Here is a 21,443-nt window from a genome sequence, read left to right on the forward strand (position 1 = left end):
GCCATCAAGACTGGTAAAAAGAATAAAAAAATAATAATTGAAACATCTAAAGACAAGAAACAAAATATTTTTCAATATCACATTAATTTAGAATCTTAACAATACATTTTAAAATATATTTTTAATTATTAAAATACAAATATATATGTTTCCAAGTTAGATAACATTAACAAACAAAATAAAGTAAAACTGTGAATAATTTACTTTTAAAAAAAAGTTAACGTGTAAATTTATATGTTTCTATACAAAAATTGCTTAAACAAATAAAATTTGTTATATATGCAAAAGTGGGGTTTTATCACCATGGTTTATGCTTTGAAACAAACCTTGATTAATCAAATAACATATACATTTATATTAATAGAAAATTATGTTTTTCTACTGATATCATTAAAGTAATTATATATAAATATTATTTATATTTTTAATATATAATATATAATGTAAATTACAAATATATATTATTTGAAATTTTTATTTTGATTCCAGTAAAAACAGTAGTTTTAGGTTTAAAACTCTAAGAAAATAAAATTGACCATTTTTCAGTTTTTAATTTTTTGTTATTTTTTATTTTATAAGTTATTTATCCAAATTTTTAGTTTTGAAAAAAAAATGTTATTAAATCAAATTAAATATATATTGAAAATGACAACCGAGTAGGTGGATAGTGAAAATGCACTGAAATTTATTTTGACTAAAACAAAGAAACAACCATTTTATTGGAAGATTCCCAATGCAGGGTTGATTCGATGATTCCAGAGTCATTGCTTCATTAGTCAATAATTTTTTTTAATAGTGTTGTAAAGTCACATTTTAATAATATTTTAATTTTATTTTAATTGTTTTTAAATTACAGATATTTAATTATCATATTTAAATTATTTTAGTGTTATTTTGACTATGTAAAAAATAATATTATAATTAAACAAAATATAAACTTGTGGTGACGAATCTTTAGGGTGGTTTCTTTTATCCAACTTTTTTTCTGTTCATATTTGTTGATACTGGAAAGTTTTCTGTTGTTATTTTTCATAAATATTTTAGGTTTGTTTTTTATTATTAGATATTGTGGAATTATTTTTTATTAGTCATTGTTTTGATTTTTTTTATCTAGATTTTAGGGTGTAAAAATTACTTTTAAAATAAACAATTGATTTTACACTTTGTTTGGTATAACTTATTTTACTATTTAAGTATATTGATTTCATGAAGATTATTTGAGATAATTTAAAGAAAAAAAAAACCGTGTTAAAGATGAAAAGGAACTGAGAGTTTTGAAAATATTATTTTTTGAATGACCAGTTTACCCTATGTAAATTGTTATGTGTTTTTTTCTCTATTTAAGCTTTTTTTTTATAATAATTATATTTATTAAGTTTCTTTTTATAACATCACTTTAATCCTAAGTTTAGAGTAAGTTTAAGACTTAAAAAAGTCAAAACTCATTATATATAACTAAATGTTTTATTAAGTTTTTCACAATATAAAACATTAATTTACGTTATTGAAATCATTAGTGAAGTTAATGATATATTGTACATATTATTATATCAAGATCACTTATCATCTAAAATCTTACTTCAATTTCACACATGAACATCATTCACATTCCTTCTGTTGTTCAAAATAATGATAGAATTATACATAATTGAATAAAGTTATAAATAATTAAAAATTACGATATGATAAGATTTAAAAAAAGTTAAAACTATATATATATTTTTAAAATATTTATCAAAATTATATTATATTAAATTTTTCATAATTTAAAAATTGACTAGACAAAGTTTCCAAATTACCAGAATGAGTATATGTCATTTCTATTTAAACATTAACTTATTCATTTATGTACATTATTTCATTATTTTTATTTAAATAATAATTAAACTGTACTATAAAAACTGTACACTATATTGCTTAATTATTTAAGTTTTTTATATGAGAGAAAAACAATGGATAACATTTATAGATTAATAAATTTTAACTGAAATTAATTTATATAGAAAAAATCACTGCATACTTTTTAATCACAATAAAATTTATTTATTGAATCTTATTTTTTTTGTTTTCACCCTGACTTTGTGGAAGATTTAAACCAATAATTTTATAACAAGAATATATATAGTTTTGATTTCCTTAATTTAAATTTAACCATTTAGTTATTTTGTTTCGTGAGGGTTTTTTTTGATGGAATTGGAACTCCAAACCGAGTGTAGTAATTGTGACGAGTTATTAAGTAAAAAGGCCGAACCGAAAGCCGAAAGAGGCCCAATTGGAGGGTTCAAAAAGCAAAAAGAGGGACGAAGAGATCCGAGTAATGGATGTTTCTAGAAGGTTAGAGGATTCTCCAGACATCTCTGGGACCAATTGAGTGGAGCACGTCTTTTGTTTCGTTAAAAACTGGAAATTTAAGAAGTGCAAAGGTCACAAACACAAATATTAAACACAAACCCAAAATACCACACCGGCCCCAGACCAAACTAACTCAAGAGTCACTCCCTCTACTCTCTCTAGCCCCCTTTATTAGGATTGTTCCAGAACCTCTCAAAACCCTTTTTCTCATTCTTTCTCTCTGTTTTTCGATCGCCTTCCACTGGTAAACCCTATTTCCTCTTTCCTTAGATTTCTCTTCCTTTTGCCTCTTTTTCTCATAGATCTGTGTCTCCTCCTTAATATATCCATGCATTTTCTCTAGAATTAAGGTTTATGCTACCGCCTCTTGAATTAAGAGGAAGTTTTTTTTGTTGTGTTTGGTCTTTTGCTTGTTGCCTGAATTTATGAATGTTAAACTGCAGTTTTGTTGGGAAGTGTGGAATGATTTGATCTCCTAAGCTTGGTTTATCATGCAAGATTATGTTTTGTTTCTTTTTCAAGATGCTATTTTTTTATATATGGAATTTGTAGTGCTGAATGTTGTGTTATGGATGTTATAATGTATTTGAATAACTGTTGTATTTGATTGTTGCTTATGTGACAGTGCATGAGTTAGTACTGTAGGACTTGTTTTGTTTTCCTTCATCAGGTGTTTTTTTGGACTTAGAGATCAAGCAAAAATGAGTGTGGTTGGATTTGATTTTGGTAACGAAAGCTGCATTGTTGCGGTTGCAAGACAGAGGGGGATTGATGTGGTGCTCAATGATGATTCCAAGCGTGAAACACCTGCAATTGTATGCTTTGGTGACAAACAACGGTTTCTTGGAACCGCTGGAGCTGCAACTACTATGATGAATCCAAAGAATTCAATCTCACAGATAAAGAGCTTGATTGGTAGACAATTTTCAGATCCTGAACTGCAGCGAGATCTGAAAACTTACCCTTTTCTTGTCACTGAAGGGCCTGATGGATATCCATTGATTCATGCAAGGTACTTGGGTGATGTTAAAACATTTACACCTACCCAAGTGTTTGGAATGATGTTATCAAACCTTAAAGAAATAGCTGAGAAAAATCTGAATGCTGCTGTTGTTGATTGTTGCATTGGAATTCCACTTTATTTTACTGATCTGCAGAGGAGGGCAGTCTTGGATGCAGCCACTATAGCAGGGTTACACCCTCTTCGACTATTTCATGAAACAACAGCAACTGCATTGGCTTATGGAATTTATAAGACCGATCTTCCTGAAAATGATCAGCTGAATGTTGCCTTTGTTGATGTTGGACATGCCAGCATGCAAGTGTGCATTGCTGGATTTAAAAAGGGTCAGCTTAAAGTGTTGGCCCAGTCATTCGATAGGTCTCTAGGTGGGAGGGACTTTGACGAGGTTTTGTTCCATTATTTTGCTACAAAGTTTAAGGATGAGTACAAGATTGATGTATTGCAAAATGCTAGGGCTTGTATAAGATTGAGGGCTGCTTGTGAGAAGCTGAAGAAGGTGCTTAGTGCTAATCCAGAGGCACCTCTAAACATAGAGTGCTTGATGGATGAGAAGGATGTCAGAAGCTTTATCAAGCGTGATGAGTTTGAGCAACTAAGTCTTCCAATTTTGGAACGAGTGAAGGGACCATTGGAGAAGGCACTTGCGGAGGCAGGTCTTACAGTTGATAATATTCACGTGGTTGAGGTGGTTGGTTCTGGATCCCGGGTACCAGCTATAAACAAAATATTGACAGATTTCTTCAAAAAGGAGCCTAGACGGACAATGAATGCAAGTGAGTGTGTTGCCAAGGGCTGTGCATTACAGTGCGCAATTCTCAGTCCAACTTTTAAAGTGAGGGAGTTTCAGGTAATTTTCTTTCTGCTTGTATTATTCTCTGGTTCAAAAGCCCCTTTGACAATGCAAGACTGTTTAGACTAATGTAGAACTGTTTGTTTAGATCTCAAGAATCATGTTTTCAGCATTTGTTTGATATTTTTCGGGTACATGTTATGTACTTTGAATTGCTTTTTCTTTGGTATCTCCCTTTACATTAGATTATAATTTCATTGTAAATTATGCTTAACAACTGCTGGTTTGTTGTGGTGAATTGTTTGTCTTGTGTTAATATTATATTTTATATAAGTTTGATCTTCTGTTTCATGATGTGAAGGTCAATGAAAGCTTTCCTTTCTCAATTTCTCTCTCGTGGAAAGGTTCAAGCTCTGATGCACAGGAAAGTGGACCAGATAGTAAACAAAGTACCCTTGTCTTCCCCAAGGGAAATCCCATACCAAGTTTTAAGGCACTGACAATCTACAGGCAAGGAACGTTTTCTATTGATGTTCAATATGATGATGTGAGTGGTTTGCAAACACCTGCAAAGATCAGCACATACACTGTAAGTTGGTATTTAAGTTTTTATTTACATGCAATACACATAATACGTTCTTTTGTTAGTCATTTGACTCCAAAGTTAAATGTGCAAAGAGCAGCACATATACTGTAAGTCTGCTTTAAAGTTTTTATTTATACGCACACAAAATACATTCTTTTGACAATCATATGACGCCCCAAGTGTACTAAAATGTATGCAGATTGGCCCTTTTCAATCAACAAAAGGTGAAAAAGCAAAAATTAAAGTTAGAGTTAGGTTGAATCTGCATGGAATTGTATCTATCGAATCTGCAACTGTAAGTCCCTCCCTGTAGCATTGGTTTTTTATTTTCTTATTTCTCCTGTATACCTGTGAAGTCATTATGGAAGTAAACCATATGGCCCCTGTTTCTTACCTCATTTTTCTCCCTTAAGCTCTTGGAAGAGGAAGAAATTGAGGTTCCTGTTTCCAAAGAATCAGCAGGAGAAAATACCAAGATGGAAACTGATGAGGCTGCTGCTGATACTGCCACACCTCCTAGCGCCAATGACAATGATGTTAACATGCAAGATGCTAATGTCAATGCCAATCCATCTGCTGATGTCGCTGGGGCTGAAAATGGTACCCCTGAAGCAGGAGATAAACCTGTGCAAATGGATACTGATACCAAGGTAATGGTCAAAAGAAAATTTAAGCATATGATTGAAATGTGTTTTGTGTAATTGTTAATTTTTTTAGATGTGATATTTCTATTTTTGATATTTAGATCTTATGTTGTTTTGTGGTTTTCTGTCTATATTTTGTTCTGATAGTATACTCATCAATAAGACACCATTGACAATTGCGATCAGAGTCAGGAGTTTATTAGATCTTAAATGAATTATAATAAATAGTATATTTGGTATATAAGATGATAGTGTGAACTTAATTTTTCTGGACATTGTTTGGATTAAATGTGGTATTTCGCATTTTTCCTTGTTTTGAGGTGCACGAAGCTGTTTGTTTTGTTTTCAGCTCTTCATTTACAATTGACTTAACCCTTATAAGGTCTTGTTTTCATGTTTCCTTTGTCCAATTTTTGTCAATCAAATATTGAAAATAATTTATCAAACAAGAAAATAAATCAAGGGTGACCTAACTGATTCCTTTCCAGTAGTTTGAATATTAAATGACCTTTGTATTATGCCCATTGATCAAGTTGTCGATTTGGTCCTTTTTAGGTAGTAATTGAACTGCTTTTACTTGAAACAGGCTGAGGCTCCAAAGAAGAAGGTGAAGAAAATAAATGTTCCCGTGGTGGAGGTAGTTTATGGAGCAATGTCAGTTGCGGATGTTCAGAAAGCTGTCGAGAAGGAGTTTGAAATGGCTTTGCAAGATCGAGTGATGGAGGAAACAAAAGACAAGAAAAATGCTGTAGAGGCTTATGTTTATGACATGAGAAACAAGGTTAGAGTTGTCATGATTTTCTTGTTATTTTATGTGGAGTATTTGATCGTTACCAAACTAATTTCTTGTTATCATTTCAGCTTAATGACAAATACCAAGAGTTTGTCATTGATTCAGAGAGGGAAGCATTCACTACTAAACTTCAGGAGGTGGAAGACTGGCTATATGAAGATGGTGAAGATGAGACTAAAGGTGTATACATTGCCAAACTAGAAGAGCTCAAGAAGGTGAGATATTTCGGGGATTAAAATATCTGACCCTAGCTGATTATGGTATTCTTAAGGCCTGGTTGTTTTAGAGAGTACTTTCCAAGGATGGAATGAACATAAGTCTTATTCATAAACATGGGCGAAAATGATATGTTTGTGTTTTTAGTTTTTACAATCTGATTGGATATTTACTTGATTGCAGCAAGGTGATCCAGTTGAAGAGCGTTACAAAGAATACACGGAGAGGGGTTCAATAATTGACCAACTCGTCTATTGTATAAATAGTTATAGAGAAGCTGCAATGTCAAGTGATCCCAAATTTGATCACATCGACATCAATGAGAAACAGAAGGTAATTGGTTGATACTGATTCTCTCTTATTCATATTTTCCTATTTGGCATTGAGCTGGACATGTTTTCCATTTTATTTGTTTTTGCAGGTCTTAAATGAATGCTTGGAAGCTGAGAAATGGCTCAGGGAGAAAAAGCTTCAACAGGATACGCTTCCAAAGTATGCCTCCCCTGTACTTTTGTCAGCTGACATAAGAAAGAAAGCTGAAGCTGTTGACAGGTATTTGCTTTTGTTCTTTAGATTTAGGTCTCTCTTCTGTGTGCGGCATTTTCATTAACCTTGCTCAATTGTGTTTCAATAAAAGGTTCTGTAAGCCAATTATGACAAAACCAAAGCCACCTCCACCAAAGCCAGCCACTCCAGAAGCACCAGCAACCCCACCTCCTCAGGGTGGTGAACAGCAACAGCAGCCCCAACAATCACCATCTCAAGAGAACCCTAATGCCAGCAGTAATGAAAATGCAGGGGACAATGGTAATCCGGCCCCGCCACCACCATCTGCTGAACCAATGGAGACTGAGAAATCAGAGAACACAGGCTCTGCTTAATTTTTGTTGTTGATTTTGCCATGATCTCTTTCTATGATACGTACATTGTGCCTGAAAAAGTAGGTATGGGTGAGTTGATGCTGGAAAATTTGTTTATGGGTGAATTATGGTCTTGGGCCCGGTTTTTTTTTTTGTCAAACTCTTACGATCTCTAGGATTTTAGATTATTTGTGTACCATTTTCTATAAGTGGAATTACAATGCTTGGTTTCATTGAGTTAAACTTTCGATTTTCCTTTCGATGTTCCATTTTTTCCCCATTTCCCTTTGTGAATCTTCTTACATTTCTTTCTGCAATTTAGGTTAGAGGAATGCCTTTTAATGTTATATAATAGAATCTGTTTTTAGTAAGATTGGTCAGTTAATCATCTTTAGGATCCAGAAGTTGGGCTGAATTCTATAGAGTTATTGAAATTATTATTCTTTCAAGTATTTTATATTTGACATATTGAAACATATTTGTTTGAATTCATTAGTTTTTTTAAAACTTTTTAATTGGAAACATTTAAATACAAAATGATTAAATCTGTGATAACTATCATGTGTATTTTTCAGGCTTTTAAATTTAAATCATATGTTTTCTATTTTATTAAACTTAATTATATGGGTAAAATTACATATATATATTTTTTAAATTCTTCCACTTTCTTATCTTCAAAAGTTGTCTATTCTAATAATATATTTTGCTAACGAAATAGTTTAAATTCTCTAAAACTCCAAACGCAGAACAAATTTTCAAGTATTGTATAATAATTTACTTAGAGGAGTATTTCATAATTCAAGACTACTATAATTTAATTAAGTTCAAAGGAGAGGGTGATATTTAAGAAATTATAGTGATTTTTAGTTAAACACGCAATTAGTTTCTAATTTTTAAAACAATATTAAGTTAATAAATAGAACATTGTGGATTTGGTTTTTGTTACATTTATTTTTTTCATACCATTTTATTAAAAAAAAATGTTATTAAAAAGGAACCAACAAAATGGAAGACACAAATCTGAGGTAGATTTTTTTTCCAAAAGAATCAAATAAGAGGGAGAAAGAGATGAATAATGGGGAATGTTGAACAAAACGTAAATTTAGAATGTAAATAATAATAAGATTTTTTTTCAACCTAATATCACGGGCCTGATTTGTGAATTTTTACATCCTTCTTCGTGCACCTCCGTACCTTCTTGTCTCACTCCCATATTTTTCATATCAAATGTAAAAATATTTTTTTATCTTTTGTATACCACATACATAATTTGAATGTTTTTGGATATGGAAGTCTTCTTTATATTTATGAAATTCAGAAACTAATAATACATTTTAAAAAAATATTTTAAAATTTCATTATTCAGAAACTAATAATACATTTTAATACATTTTAAAAAACTTTCATTATAATCCATAAGGTAATCTTGTATATAGAATTTTTTTTTGAATTATATAATCTAAAAATAATTATAATTTCATTATAATCCATAAGGTAATCTTGTATATAGAAATTTTTTTGAATTATATTATCTAAAAATAATTATAAAAGACTTCTGAAAATAATTATAAAAAACTTCTGAATTACATAATCATATATTTTTGAAATACAAAAGCTTAAGGGTGGTACAAAAAAGTATGGGGTGCAGGAAGAAGCAATTCACAAGTTTTTATAAGAAGCCCAGCCCATTTGATGGAAACAGGCCCAATTAGTTGTTCTTTTTTCCTTCTTCTTTTGGGTATTTGCTTCGTCTACGGTGTGAAGTGTGAAAACTGAAAAAACAGAGAGAAGGTTGCGAATACCGTTAATAAAAAAACAGGTTCAACACAATTCTACTTTTATGTTGAAGAGACGAAAGAGAAGGTTGCGAATATCATGTATGGGTTTCGAATCTCATTGATTGAATATTTAATTTTGAAGCAAACCTTTTGCAGTTCATGCTTTGTCGCAGAAATTAAAATGAGAGAAAAATTTGTTACGTTCAGTTTCAGGTACGCAAGTTTTGTTGTCGTAGCATATAGCTCGATGAAGATCCAATGATGCTTGCTGAATCATTGCTGCAATGAAGAGGGGAATATCAACTTTTCCCCCTTTCTCTCAGAGATTAAAGCAAACAGGTTCTACTCACTCGCTCACTCAACTTAAATGATGTTCTTTGTCGTTGCTGTTTATTCTGTTTGTTTGATATTATCAACTGTAACTTCTGAGTTTGTTTGATTTGAATTCAGGCAATGGAATTTTTTACCATATCTGATTTGGTGTGATTTTTATTAAACTCGCAGAAAATGAGATTGTTCAAATGTTTCGGTTGCCTAATCCCCATGAAGTAAACCACCAGAACGTTCCCGTGAAAGGAGGATATGGGTCGAGGAAGGAACCTTATTCTCGGACATTGGATGAGAGATTCATTAGGATTTTGAAAATATTTAAATGGGGACCTGATGCAGAAAAGGCCTTGGAAGTGCTGAAACTGAAGGTTGATGCTCGCTTGGTTCGCGAGATTCTGAAGGTAGATGTTGAGGTCAGTGTTAAGACTCAGTTTTTTAAGTGGGCTGGGAAGAGGAGGAATTTTGAACATGATTCAACCACTTACATGGCGTTGATTCGCTGCTTGGATGAACATAGGATGTTTGGCGACGTGTGGAAGACAATACAAGACATGGTTAAGGGTTCATGTGCAATGGGTCCTGCTGAATTGTCTGAAATTGTGAAGATCTTGGGCAGGATCAAGATGGTTAACAGGGCATTATCTGTCTTTTACCAGGTTAAGGGTCGCAAGTGCAGACCCACAGCGACCACTTACAACTCTGTCATCTTGATGCTGATGCAAGAGGGGCATCATGAAAAGGTCCATGAGCTATATAATGAAATGTGCAGCGAAGGCCATTGTTTTCCTGACACCGTTACGTACAGTGCACTTATATCTGCATTTGCTAAACTAAATCGTGATGACTCTGCCATTAGATTATTTGATGAGATGAAGGAAAATGGATTGGAGCCCACTGCGAAGATTTATACAACTTTAATGGGAATATACTTTAAGTTGGGTAGGGTTGAAGAAGCATTGGGCCTATTCAAGGAGATGAGAGTGAGGCGGTGTCTCCCAACTGTCTTTACTTACACAGAATTGATAAGGGGGCTGGGGAAGTCTGGGAGGGTTGAAGAAGCATACATGACATACAAGAAGATGCTGAAAGATGGTTGTAAACCTGATGTCATTCTGATGAATAATTTGATTAATATTTTGGGAAGATCTGATCGCTTAAGAGATGCTATTAAGCTTTTTGATGAAATGAAATTGCTGAATTGTGCTCCTAATGTTGTGACATATAATACCATCATCAAATCTTTATTCGAGGCCAAAGCGCCACCTTCTGAAGCTTCTTCATGGTTTGAGAGGATGAAGAAAGATGGAATAGTCCCCAGCTCATTTACTTATTCAATTCTCATTGATGGTTTCTGCAAAACAAATCGAGTTGAGAAGGCTCTGTTGCTTCTTGAGGAGATGGATGAAAAAGGCTTTCCACCTTGTCCTGCTGCCTACTGCAGCCTGATCAACACCCTCGGAGTAGCAAAGCGCTATGATGTTGCAAATGAGCTATTCCAGGAGTTGAAGGAGAACTGTGGAAGTTCAAGTGCTCGTGTGTATGCTGTAATGATTAAGCATTTTGGAAAATGTGGGAGACTCAATGAAGCTATCAATCTTTTTAACGAGATGAAAAAACTTGGATGCACCCCTGATGTTTATGCTTATAATGCTCTCATGACTGGAATGGTAAGGGCTGAAAGGGTGGATGAAGTTTTCTCCTTGTTTAGAGCTATGGAAGAAAATGGTTGCACCCCAGATATAAATTCTCATAATATTGTCCTGAATGGTTTGGCTAGAACAGGTGGCCCAAAGCGTGCTTTGGAAATGTTTACAAAAATGAAGAACTCAACTATTAAGCCAGATGGGGTTTCTTACAACACCATTCTTGGTTGTCTAAGCAGAGCAGGTATGTTTGAAGAGGCTGCAAAACTTATGCAAGAAATGAGTTCAAAAGGATTTCAGTATGACCTCATCACCTACTCCTCAATACTTGAGGCAGTCGGTAAGGTTGATGATTGTAAAATGGTAGAGTCATGAGAGCCGTCTGGTATCACCTTTTTGAGAGACTCTGTTAATGATTATTAACTATACCCTTGAATTGCATTACTGATTTTGAAGTGAGGAACTAATGTTTTTTATTACAAGGGGATAGGAACATTCAATGAAGAAAACCAATATTGTAGAAAAATCCCTCATATATTAGTTTAGAAACCATAGAAAGTGTAGTTGATTTCAATCTGAGGAAGGAATTTTTTTATTACATTAATTAGTTACCCTGACCTTTATGCTATGTTAATTATGTTGTATGTGTCAGAGTTTTTCTTTTTTCTTCCAAACAATGGCTTGCAATTCTTTTTACCATCAATGGGTAGATAAGGATGGAAGATAAATAGAGAAAGAAGTAATATTATTACGTTAGAAAATTGTTTTATGGATAGTGCGACTCTTTATTTTGAGTAATAGATAGCACATTCAAAAACAGTTTATTTACATGTCTTTTATTTTGAGTAATGATATAAATAGCAACTTATTCTTTCAGTTAACCATACTTATTCTATAATCCGCCTTAAGAATAGTAACACAAGTTAATCTGACTTACATCCTTGAAGTATTTAGAGTTATTCTGGATTAGTGAAAAACATCAAAAAAAATGAATTAACTTTTTTTGTAAGTTAAAATTAGTTTATATATAAATTAATTTGAAAAACTTTTTTTCGTATAACTTTTTTAATTTTTTATTTTCATCGAACTTGTGCAAAAATAAATTTCATATTTTAAAAAAATTCTAGAAATTTGACCAAATCAACTCTTAATGTTACACCCAATAGCTTTAGGAAAATTATGTTTGCACAATTATAAAGATATGACTGTATTTTGCAGCATCAATATGCAGTGCTTTACTAAAATTAATATTTTAACATGTCTTTTAAGTTTTTGAAAATTAAAATGTAAGGAGTTAACTTCTATAAAGTTGCATTATAGTCTAACCTTACCAAAAGATGAGAAAAGCAGGTAAGTTGAATAGAAGGTTTTGACAAGTGAATGATGAAAAACTATAAATTAGATTTTGAAGTCATTTTTTGAATGAATTAAATGATAATCTTAATAAATTTTTATTAAGATTTAGATATGCTCTTTCTTATAATAATTATAATGGACTCTAAATGATTCTAATACCATATTAAAAAGTGAATTTTAAGTTCAATTCAATCTTATAAAATTAAAGTAAAATTTATACCTATATAATATAAAATATGGTTATTCCTAAATCTATAACATTTATATACAAACTTGTTACAATTAAAAGTTAGCACAACATGCCACATGGGTTCATTTTGGAGGGATAGCAAGATAAGACTTGGTAGGGAGAGGGAGATAATAATAATGAACATTTTAAGACTATTATAAACCCTTTGTACTCCAAATTAAAATGCTATGGTCCCTCCCCTTTAGAAAAGTGGTTAAACTTTACCTTTTTCTTTACCACTTCTATTCTATGTACGATTGTCAATCAGAGGAATCCATGAAAACAACTCAAAGGACAGTACTGAAAACCTCTTGGAAAAAAACAAAATTTACAAAATGAATTGAATAATAACATTTAATAAAAAAACTGAGATGTGTATGTTTATAAACTCATCACCAATCATTCAACTATTGTATTTGCATATACTTATATAATGTTATTTAATTATAGCAAATATTCAACATATTTTTTCATACCAAAAAGTAAATATCTTGAATACAAATATGATTTAATAAATTTATTATAATTTAATTATATTTCTAATTGATGTAAAATAAGATTCGATTTAAAATAAAAATAGGGGTGCCCAAAAGTATTATGAAGTATAAGGCTTACAATAATCTTTGAGGGCATGCGTCAATTATATATTTCAGAGCACGCTTTTCTTTAAACTTTCCATTTGGGGCGTTTCTCCATAACAGACAATGAGTTAGGAGCCTGTCACCTGGTCAAATCAATCATTCTTCTTTGCAAGTCATGTTCTCATTGCAACTTCTTTTATAGGCTCCAAATTGAACAGATATCACACATTATCTGTCGAAAAATGGTGGACAGAAGTTTTTTTTTTTATGTAGCAAATTATTTTTTAATTTGATAGTAGCTGTCTAATGCCTTTCCCTGTCTATTGGGGGATAGCAGAGTTATTTGATGTCATATATTTCAGAAAGATTTGTCATAAAAGGAAACGATGTAAAACTGCATGAAGTTATCTGCATATGGATCTGAATCCAAATTAAAGGAACTTGAGCCCTTTCACATGATCATAACAGTGATGGATTGAGGGTTTGACATGAACACCACAGGGATTATAAAACTGCAGAAACATTATTCATCTAAACTTGGCAACAAAATTGGAAATGAATCTATTTATACGATATCTTCTATAAGATTTGATACAGAATGAACTGTAATCGATCACCTGTTAAATAACATATACATGAACAATCTCTGTTTTCTTTAAAAACTATAAATAAAAATGTCAACTCATTTAGTAAGTAATTCACATCATCGAATCTTATTCATGAATTTGAAAATATAACAGTAAAGAAATAGACCAGATAGGCATTGAGCACAATTTTGAAAATGGAAACAATGACTTGGTAGTAAAATGCAATATTGCTGGCAAGAAGGGGCAAAATGCCTCAAATATGATACAACTAATAATCTAGTGTCTTCATTGTATCTTACACAGCAATGGCAACTACAATGCATAAGATTTCACATACCATTCTCAGCAGAATCATCGTTCTCATCATTTATCTGCTCTAGTTTTGAAATCTCAAACTGCAAATTCCCAAACATCTGCCTCTTCTGTGTTTCCAAATCCTTATGGAAATCCATTCTCATCTTTTCCAGTTCCATCATCTGCTGCCTTTTACTATTTTCTATCTTTTCATATATCTTACTGAATTTTTGAATGGAATCGGCAAGTAACCTGAAGGAAGAAGCCTCACCACTGCTCCTTCCTTTCCTTTTCTTTGCTTGAAGTCCATCCGAACCTTCTTCACCGGTAGATTCCACATTCTCAGGACTATCCCTTATTTCATCCAATCCATTAGCATGATTCAAATAAACTCCGGGGTTCGTAAAAACATACTCTCCTGAATCCAAACCACAAGAGATACCAACTTGCTGTGGAGGAGAATTCATTAGCTCATCCATCTTTTTAAAATAAACCCATTTGCAATCTCCACCATCACTATCTGGAAATTTAGCCTTCTCCTTCTTGTATTTTTTCTTCAGTGTGTCAAGGCGGTTTCTACACTGAGTTTCCGTCCTTTCAATTTTAGAAACTCGTGCTACCATTTTCGATACTTGCTGCCACTCCTCACACCGAAGACTCTTCCTTCCATGTTGAAGAAACCTATATCCCCATGCATCAAGAAGAACAAATGTCTCATGCTCAGTCCAGTCAGTAAGTGAATTCCTACCCCCAGAAGATGGTTTGGGAGCTGAAGGAACTGGAGCTGCTGCAGCTGATGGCGCTGGCACACGAGGAGCAAGTTCATAGGTTGAAATCAAACTCTTCAGCTTTTGCTTCTTTGGGTGCCACTCCAAATCATCTTCAGTCTTAGTGGCATAATAAGTAATCTGTTTATTGTCCTCTACCTCCTCTTCCTCATCACCATTTTCATCACCACCCCCATCCATGCCATTTTCTTCATCCCCATCCTTTTGGCCAAGCTGAAGGCTGTTACTTTGATCAACCTCATCATCTCCTTCTAACTGCTCTTGTTCTTCATCTTCATCATGATGATGGGCATACTCAGCATTAACCGGGAGGGGGGAATATGGAGAATTCTGATAACCAAAACCATAGCCATAACCATAACCTCGTTGGTGACTGATGATGCGATATGGGTTAGGGTGATAGCTCGCATCATCCTCAATGCCATCCATTGAGAAACAGAATATTGGTAGGAAACTAGAGCTACAAAACTAGTAATATCTCTCTATCTCCCTTAACCAACCATTCAACAAACCCTCTTTGAGCACACTCTAATATTCTATTCCAATCAAAATCAATTGCATGACCCTAATATTCACAATAATATTTCTTGCATGTATGAACAAAATGAATTTAGGAAAAATAATTGCATCCAATTTCTCATTGAATTTCATGAGATAAAAGCAAAAGCATGAAACATGAGAAGATTGTGATTAGTGTTTCATACCTGAGAGAACGCAATTTCTGGGAAACGAAAAGTGTGAGAAATTGCAAACAGAGTGAGAAAAAAAGGAAAATAAAGAAACTGTCATTTGGCAAAGCACCATCACAAGTTCCACAGAGATAGAAGGTGCTCTTTGCTAACGTGAGCCTGGTGCGTGCCGTATAATTAATACTTTTCATTTTTTATTTATTTAATTTTAGTTTCTTATTATTATTTTCATATTATATTTGGACGCATTGTTAAACCCAAGATCTCGATCCCGTCTCCAAGAAAAAACCACGTCACGCTTCGTGCATGATTCAAATTTTTAAATTATTAAAAAAATTATCTTTATTTTAAAAACAGCAAAATAAAATAGAGATATTTTTACTATTAATAAAATAAATAAATTATAAAAATAATATTAAAAATAAAAATGATAAAATTAGCTTTCCGAATTAGGATGCATTATTTGTATATTTATTAAATATGTGTAAAGGGTCATAACTAATAATATTTGAGAGAAGTAAAAAGTGACTTTTTTTCTCTTATTTTTTTTAAAGCATTATTTTGTTTTTTTATTTAATCTCAGTGCTGGTAATCTAAATTTTAAATTAATTTTATACAATTAAAATCCTGTTTTACTTATCATTCAAATTAAAAATGTCTCTTTTAGTTTGATTCAATTGTATGATTTTCAAAGTATTTGTTCACAAAAATATGTGAAAATACACTGTGGTTCTTTCTATTTCGATTTTTGCACTTTCTGTGTTTATATTGCAAACAATTAGGAAGTCGTAATAATGCAAAAGATTTACTTTTATTATACACTTATGAATAATAAGTATATGTATTAGAATTATTCTCTTTTGAAATCTTATTTTTTTTATAATGATGTTGATAAGAAAATTAATAGTGGTTTTTATTTCATTGATAAGAAAAACTCTTACAATTGAAAATGATTTATTCGAATTTGTTTACTAGAAAGATGAATTTTATCTGTACTCTTGTGTTAGGACGTAATACTTTATGATAAAACTTTTTTAAAAGTTTATATTTTAAGAAATATTTTAAAGAAATGTTATTTAAAATTATAAAAAATAAAATAAAAAGAAAGAGTATTCATGGATATTAGGGAATTTTAAATATGTGTGTGATGGTTAATAAATAATATTGAATTTTTTCTAGATAGAACATATATATAATTACGTTCTTAAGTGGGATAAAAATGTAGGTGAAAGATCACAAAAATGTTTATTTTGTTTATTTCCCATGTTCATAACATTTCCTTTTAGAATCATTAAAACAAGTCTAAACATATGAATATATCTTGGTGTAAATTTTTTAGCTAGTCATTAATTAATACTCAATCAACTTATAATTAAGTGCATTTAAATGGAAGAGAGTATGATTAATTCATCAACTCACTTAAGAAAATACTTAATTATAAATGAATATTAAAATTTAGTAAATTGAGTTTCATTAGTACGACTTAATATAATTGAAGTTGTGTTCTAATTTCATGACTTTTGATCCATAAATTCTTTTGAATTAAAATTGTATTCAAATACTACGATTTTGGTGTTGCATCAAATCATGTAGAAGTTGTAAAGTTTGATAATAATTTATTTAGCAATGAAGTCGTCATTACAGGAAACTACTTGTTTATAAAATTTTGTTGTTACATCTTAGATAATGTATTTTGGATTTTTAAGCCATACAGTGATGATTTCAATTACTGCAAGTCAATAGTGTAAGTTGATAGGACATTTTTTACTGAAAAATACCATGGGACTTTGCTAATTGCAATTGGTCGATATGGAAACCGAAACATATTCTCTTTAACTTTTGCAATAGTTGGATGTGAAATAAAAGAAGCATTGACATGATTCTTCCAATTGTTACAAGCATATGTCACACCAGAATTAAATATAAGAGGAACGATTATACTATAAATATTATAATATGCAAAAGTTGGTTGAGAAAAAGATTATCTCCTTTTTAGTATATTGTATACGACACATTAAATTCAAAAAATACAATTGAAGAGATAACTAATAATCATGAGTATCTATTTTCCTTACCTTTCATTAATCAATATTACAAAATAACATAAACTTTAAATAATTTCATTTATTAGAGTGTCATAAACAACCAATTCATTTATTCAATCTCCAAGCATAATATTATTCATACAAATACAAATAATAGGATGTGATCTCTTGTAATATTTTTGCAATTTTTATAAGACAATTTATTTACTTCATTTCACACTTTATATTATTTTATTTCATGTCTTATTTAAAACAAACCTTACAATTTTTTACACATATATTAATAATTTAGAACATATTATACAATTTGCAAAATATTTTTTTATTACATTTTTAAAAAACTACAGATTATGATTTCATTCATTTGTTCAATAATTTTAACAACATATTTATTTTTTATTCATTTCTCAATTAAAAATATTTATGAATTGTGTTTTGTATACATAACTTCACTATTAATTAAGATCGTGATCAAACTTGACAACTTCTGCATTTGATACAACACCAAAGTCATGGTAACAAGATTTCAATTCATTTTTTTTTTCTAACACGAAACTTCTATTGTATGAAGCTAGTGAAACGTGACTTCTAAACTTAATTTTGTTTATCCATTCTAATTAATAATTTTGATCCAAATACATTAATAATATATATTTTATTTTATAGATCTTAATTTATTTAAATACATTGATTTTTCTTTTAACATACAACTAGTTAATTAATATCACATAATATTAAAATTTAAATAATTAAAAATAAAAAATATTTTTAGATGATTAAAATATAAACCGACTAAATTTTATAAAAAATGTCCGTGCGTGTATATATGTGTGTGTATATATATATATATATATTATACGGTACAGGGACAATACGTATTTGTATATGTATTGTAGCTCTCAATGATGAGAGTGAGACGAGAAAGAGAGAGAGAGAGTGTGTAGTACATCGGAAGACTCAGTGAGTTCACTGTTTCTCTGACTTTGATGCATGCAGATGCAGGTGGAAGAAGACGGTGAAAACTAAAAAAGAAATCCGATTAACTGTGAAGAGAAGAATGTGAAGAGGGTTGTGTAAGTGTAAACAAAAGGTTTGGTCTTTGCTGCTGATGTTCATCACTGCAAGTTTTACGCATTTGGGTTTCCCTCAGATTGAAAAAAGCAGGTCTCTTTACACTAAATTTCTCTGCTTTCATTCCTCACCAATCGATGCATTCTAGGATTTTTCTTATTCTTTTAGTTTGCTGTTCCTAAAATGTTTAGTGGTTTCGGAGTTCATTCCAAATAATCTCAGTGGTTTTTTACTAAAGATGTTTTTTTGCAATATCAGAGACCCTTTTTACTTTTGCGGGATTGTAAGATTAGATTTTGTTTTGGGTGATAATCAGAATCTGCATAAGCTTATTTCACTGTTGATTTTTGAGTGTTTGATGAACTATTTTTTTTCCTTTTTGGAAAAATAACGATCTTTTGCAATCCCAAGCTAGATGTTTTATTGTACTGTGCTTTCTTATCAGTTGCACTTTTATGTGTTTGTTTGAGGTATCATCTGGGAATCTGACCTGTTTTGGTGGTTTGCAACTTCAATTATGTATTTCTTACAATTTTTTCATAGTTTTCTAAATCCGATCATCAATGTTGTTAATGAATTTGTTTGTTCCTAATTTGTTTCGAAGTATTATGTTATCGAGAATGTCTTTGGAGAAGCTTTTATTTGATAAGGTGCTAAAATTCTCATGAGATTTGCCATACTAAATTTACCACTTCAGGAAATTTAGATTCTCGTATTGCTCTTTGTGCAGCAAATTTCTCGTTTATTTGGAATAGAAATGAATACTCACCTTGATATCAACTGTGAGCTGCCAAAAGTATCAATAGATTTGCAGATTTAACCACTTTCTAATATTTTGCACGAATTCTACACCTAATCTGTGCCAAAATTTGAAAGTTCCATTTCCTCATAATATCTCTGTACTCTGAAAAAGGAAAAAATCTGAGTGGCTAAATGAACTAGCAATTTTTTTATGTGTTGTGAACTTTGGTCGTGATTCCTATTGTCTGGGAATTAATACATTGCTGTTTCTTTAGCTTTTTGAATTTGATGCAGCAAGGAAATGGTGATTTCTTGCTTTTGAGAGGAATGGGGTACTAGGATAATGCAGAAGAAGGGAAAGGCTCATATTTGGAGGATTTGTAATTCCATGGCTGATTCTTCTTCCAAATTCTCTTTACCCTGTGATGCATTAAGACAAATGAGTTTCTCAAATTTCTGTATCTCTGGTTCTAGGTTGGGAATTGGTGCTAAAGGTTTGCTGGATTCTGAATCTCTTTGGAGCCCTACATCTCCTCTTGATTGCAGACTCTTCTCAAATCTTAGCAACCCCTTTAGTGTAAAGTCTTGTAGACCATCATTTCAAACTGGTCATAAGAAACAGCTTGATGGCAGTGAAGTAGTAGGCCTTGGCATCATAAGTTCCCTTGTCAATGAAACCAAACATAACAATGACATCCTTGGTAAATTTCAGAGGAAAAGTATAATTTTTGGACCACAGGTGAAAACTGGCATCCTTAAATTTTCAAACAACCATGAATTCTTTGCACCTTATTTGAAATCTAGTTCTTTGCCCAAAAACTATGTAGTTTCACTTCCTTCTGAAACCAAAACTCCCAAATCTGAAGTGGAAAACTTTGACAATGTCTCTTTGCCTGGTTCCTTTAGGCCTTCATCATTAATAAACTCAAATCAAAACTCCAATTTGGGAATGAATGAATTATGTTTAGGAAATACATCTACTACATTAAGGAGTTTGCCTCTGGTGACAAGCAGAGACTCACAAAAGGTAGATAAGTCTTTGAATATTAACTCAAATTCTCTTCCGATATCCATTGATTTTAGTAAAGGGTGTCTAGGCTCGCTCTCCGCAAGAGAGATAGAGCTTTCTGAGGATTATACCTGTATAATTTCTCATGGTCCAAACCCCAAAAGAACACATATTTTTGGTGACTGCGTTTTGGAATGTCACAACAGTGACTTCACTGAGTTTAGCATGAAGGAAGAACCTGCTTTCAAGGCTTCTCAAGTTCCTACATTTTCAGAAGGTTCATCCCCTTATCATTCTGACAATGTTTTGAGCTTTTGTTACTCATGTAATAAGAAATTAGTTAGGGAGGAAGAACTTTACAGATACAGGTTTGTCCCAAACATCTCACTATGCTACTGCTACTTCAATCAAGACAAAAGCAATAGTTGTAATATACTATCTGTATATCTTGCAGGGGTGGCAAAGCATTTTGCAGTTTTGAGTGTGGATCAGAGGAAATTTTGGTAAGGGAGGAATTGGAGAAAACTGGGACTTACTCAGCTGAGAGTTCTCCTGGATCAAGCCACCATGATCTCTTCCTCACGGGTCTGCTTTTGTCCAAATAACAGACTTTCTTTACTTTCTTGAGAGACAGTGAATAATTTGAAAACATCTACCTATGAGGATTTGTTTGTGCTATGCATGGTTGCATTGCAAATTATATAGTGTGTTGGTGATGAAGAACCATATTTCATGGTTCAGTTAGGTAGAGTTTTCTCCATTCTGATGAAGAACCATATGTAATGTTCAGTGGATGATGAGTTTGCATTTTTTTTTTATATAAACGTTTTTATGTTAGGTATCACTATATAACTTGACATCTTAGTTAGACTGACACCTCAAGTAATAACAATCATCTGTCATTATATGAAAAAAATATTATTAAAAAAAAGAAAATACAAAAAAAATATGGGAGATTAAACCAAATCATATATTAAAAAAAAACGATACAACTATATTTATTTATAAAGAATTATAAAAACATACTAGATTAAAAT

The 21,443-nt window shown here is 31.6% G+C and overlaps 4 protein-coding genes across 9 annotated transcripts; 3 read left to right on the forward strand and 1 right to left on the reverse strand.

The window, feature by feature from the left end:
- The first annotated feature begins 2,260 nt into the window (after nucleotides 1-2,260).
- Nucleotides 2,261-7,508, forward strand: LOC137835966 (heat shock 70 kDa protein 15). Of its 2 annotated transcripts, none has more exons than XM_068644748.2 (10): nucleotides 2,261-2,596; nucleotides 3,023-4,223; nucleotides 4,528-4,755; nucleotides 4,952-5,047; nucleotides 5,166-5,402; nucleotides 5,983-6,177; nucleotides 6,258-6,404; nucleotides 6,589-6,738; nucleotides 6,827-6,957; nucleotides 7,043-7,508. In XM_068644748.2, the coding sequence occupies exons 2-10, from the start codon at nucleotides 3,054-3,056 to the stop codon at nucleotides 7,284-7,286; spliced, it is 2,598 nt and encodes an 865-aa protein (XP_068500849.2). In that variant the 5' UTR covers nucleotides 2,261-2,596; nucleotides 3,023-3,053; the 3' UTR covers nucleotides 7,287-7,508. The 2 variants fall into 2 exon arrangements, with proteins under 2 accessions (XP_068500849.2, XP_090158593.1); XM_090302467.1 differs by having other exon boundaries at nucleotides 2,423-2,596; nucleotides 3,041-4,223.
- Nucleotides 7,509-8,886: 1,378 nt separating this feature from the next.
- On the forward strand, nucleotides 8,887-11,623 carry LOC137835967 (Pentatricopeptide repeat (PPR-like) superfamily protein). Its single transcript, XM_068644749.2, has 3 exons — nucleotides 8,887-9,142; nucleotides 9,251-9,382; nucleotides 9,548-11,623. The coding sequence occupies exons 2-3, from the start codon at nucleotides 9,328-9,330 to the stop codon at nucleotides 11,389-11,391; spliced, it is 1,899 nt and encodes a 632-aa protein (XP_068500850.2). The 5' UTR covers nucleotides 8,887-9,142; nucleotides 9,251-9,327; the 3' UTR covers nucleotides 11,392-11,623.
- A 2,244-nt stretch (nucleotides 11,624-13,867) lies between these two features.
- Nucleotides 13,868-15,689, reverse strand: LOC137835968 (uncharacterized). The gene has a single exon (XM_068644750.2). It carries the CDS (start codon nucleotides 15,278-15,280, stop codon nucleotides 14,099-14,101), a length of 1,182 nt encoding a protein of 393 aa, XP_068500851.2. The 5' UTR covers nucleotides 15,281-15,689; the 3' UTR covers nucleotides 13,868-14,098.
- Nucleotides 15,690-18,455: 2,766 nt separating this feature from the next.
- On the forward strand, nucleotides 18,456-21,210 carry LOC137835969 (FCS-Like Zinc finger 10). 5 transcript variants are annotated; one of them, XM_090302691.1, is made up of 4 exons: nucleotides 18,473-18,749; nucleotides 19,673-19,777; nucleotides 19,872-20,774; nucleotides 20,861-21,210. In XM_090302691.1, exons 3-4 carry the CDS (start codon nucleotides 20,347-20,349, stop codon nucleotides 21,009-21,011), a joined length of 579 nt encoding a protein of 192 aa, XP_090158817.1. In that variant the 5' UTR covers nucleotides 18,473-18,749; nucleotides 19,673-19,777; nucleotides 19,872-20,346; the 3' UTR covers nucleotides 21,012-21,210. The 5 variants fall into 5 exon arrangements, with proteins under 5 accessions (XP_068500853.2, XP_068500852.2, XP_068500854.2 ...); XM_090302693.1 differs by having other exon boundaries at nucleotides 18,499-18,749; nucleotides 19,692-19,777; XM_068644751.2 differs by having other exon boundaries at nucleotides 18,461-18,749; nucleotides 19,673-20,774.
- Nucleotides 21,211-21,443: the final 233 nt, after the last annotated feature.

The sequence above is a fragment of the Phaseolus vulgaris genome, chromosome 5, assembly GCF_051622355.1.
Source record: "Phaseolus vulgaris cultivar YP4 chromosome 5, ASM5162235v1, whole genome shotgun sequence".
In the NCBI taxonomy this organism is placed as follows: Eukaryota; Viridiplantae; Streptophyta; class Magnoliopsida; order Fabales; family Fabaceae; genus Phaseolus; species Phaseolus vulgaris.

Excerpts from the sequence above, each read along its gene's own strand:
- LOC137835966 (XM_068644748.2), top strand. The coding sequence starts at position 3,054 with ATGAGTGTGGTTGGATTTGATTTTGGTAACGAAAGCTGCATTGTTGCG. Across the intron at positions 4,224-4,527 it reads TTAAAGTGAGGGAGTTTCAG|GTCAATGAAAGCTTTCCTTT; the intron begins GTAATTTTCTTT and ends CATGATGTGAAG. Across the intron at positions 5,403-5,982 it reads AAATGGATACTGATACCAAG|GCTGAGGCTCCAAAGAAGAA; the intron begins GTAATGGTCAAA and ends TACTTGAAACAG.
- LOC137835967 (XM_068644749.2), top strand. The coding sequence starts at position 9,328 with ATGAAGAGGGGAATATCAACTTTTCCCCCTTTCTCTCAGAGATTAAAG. Across the intron at positions 9,383-9,547 it reads TCAGAGATTAAAGCAAACAG|AAAATGAGATTGTTCAAATG; the intron begins GTTCTACTCACT and ends TTAAACTCGCAG.
- LOC137835968 (XM_068644750.2), bottom strand. The coding sequence starts at position 15,280 with ATGGATGGCATTGAGGATGATGCGAGCTATCACCCTAACCCATATCGC.
- LOC137835969 (XM_068644752.2), top strand. The coding sequence starts at position 19,741 with ATGCAGAAGAAGGGAAAGGCTCATATTTGGAGGATTTGTAATTCCATG. Across the intron at positions 20,775-20,860 it reads GAAGAACTTTACAGATACAG|GGGTGGCAAAGCATTTTGCA; the intron begins GTTTGTCCCAAA and ends TATATCTTGCAG.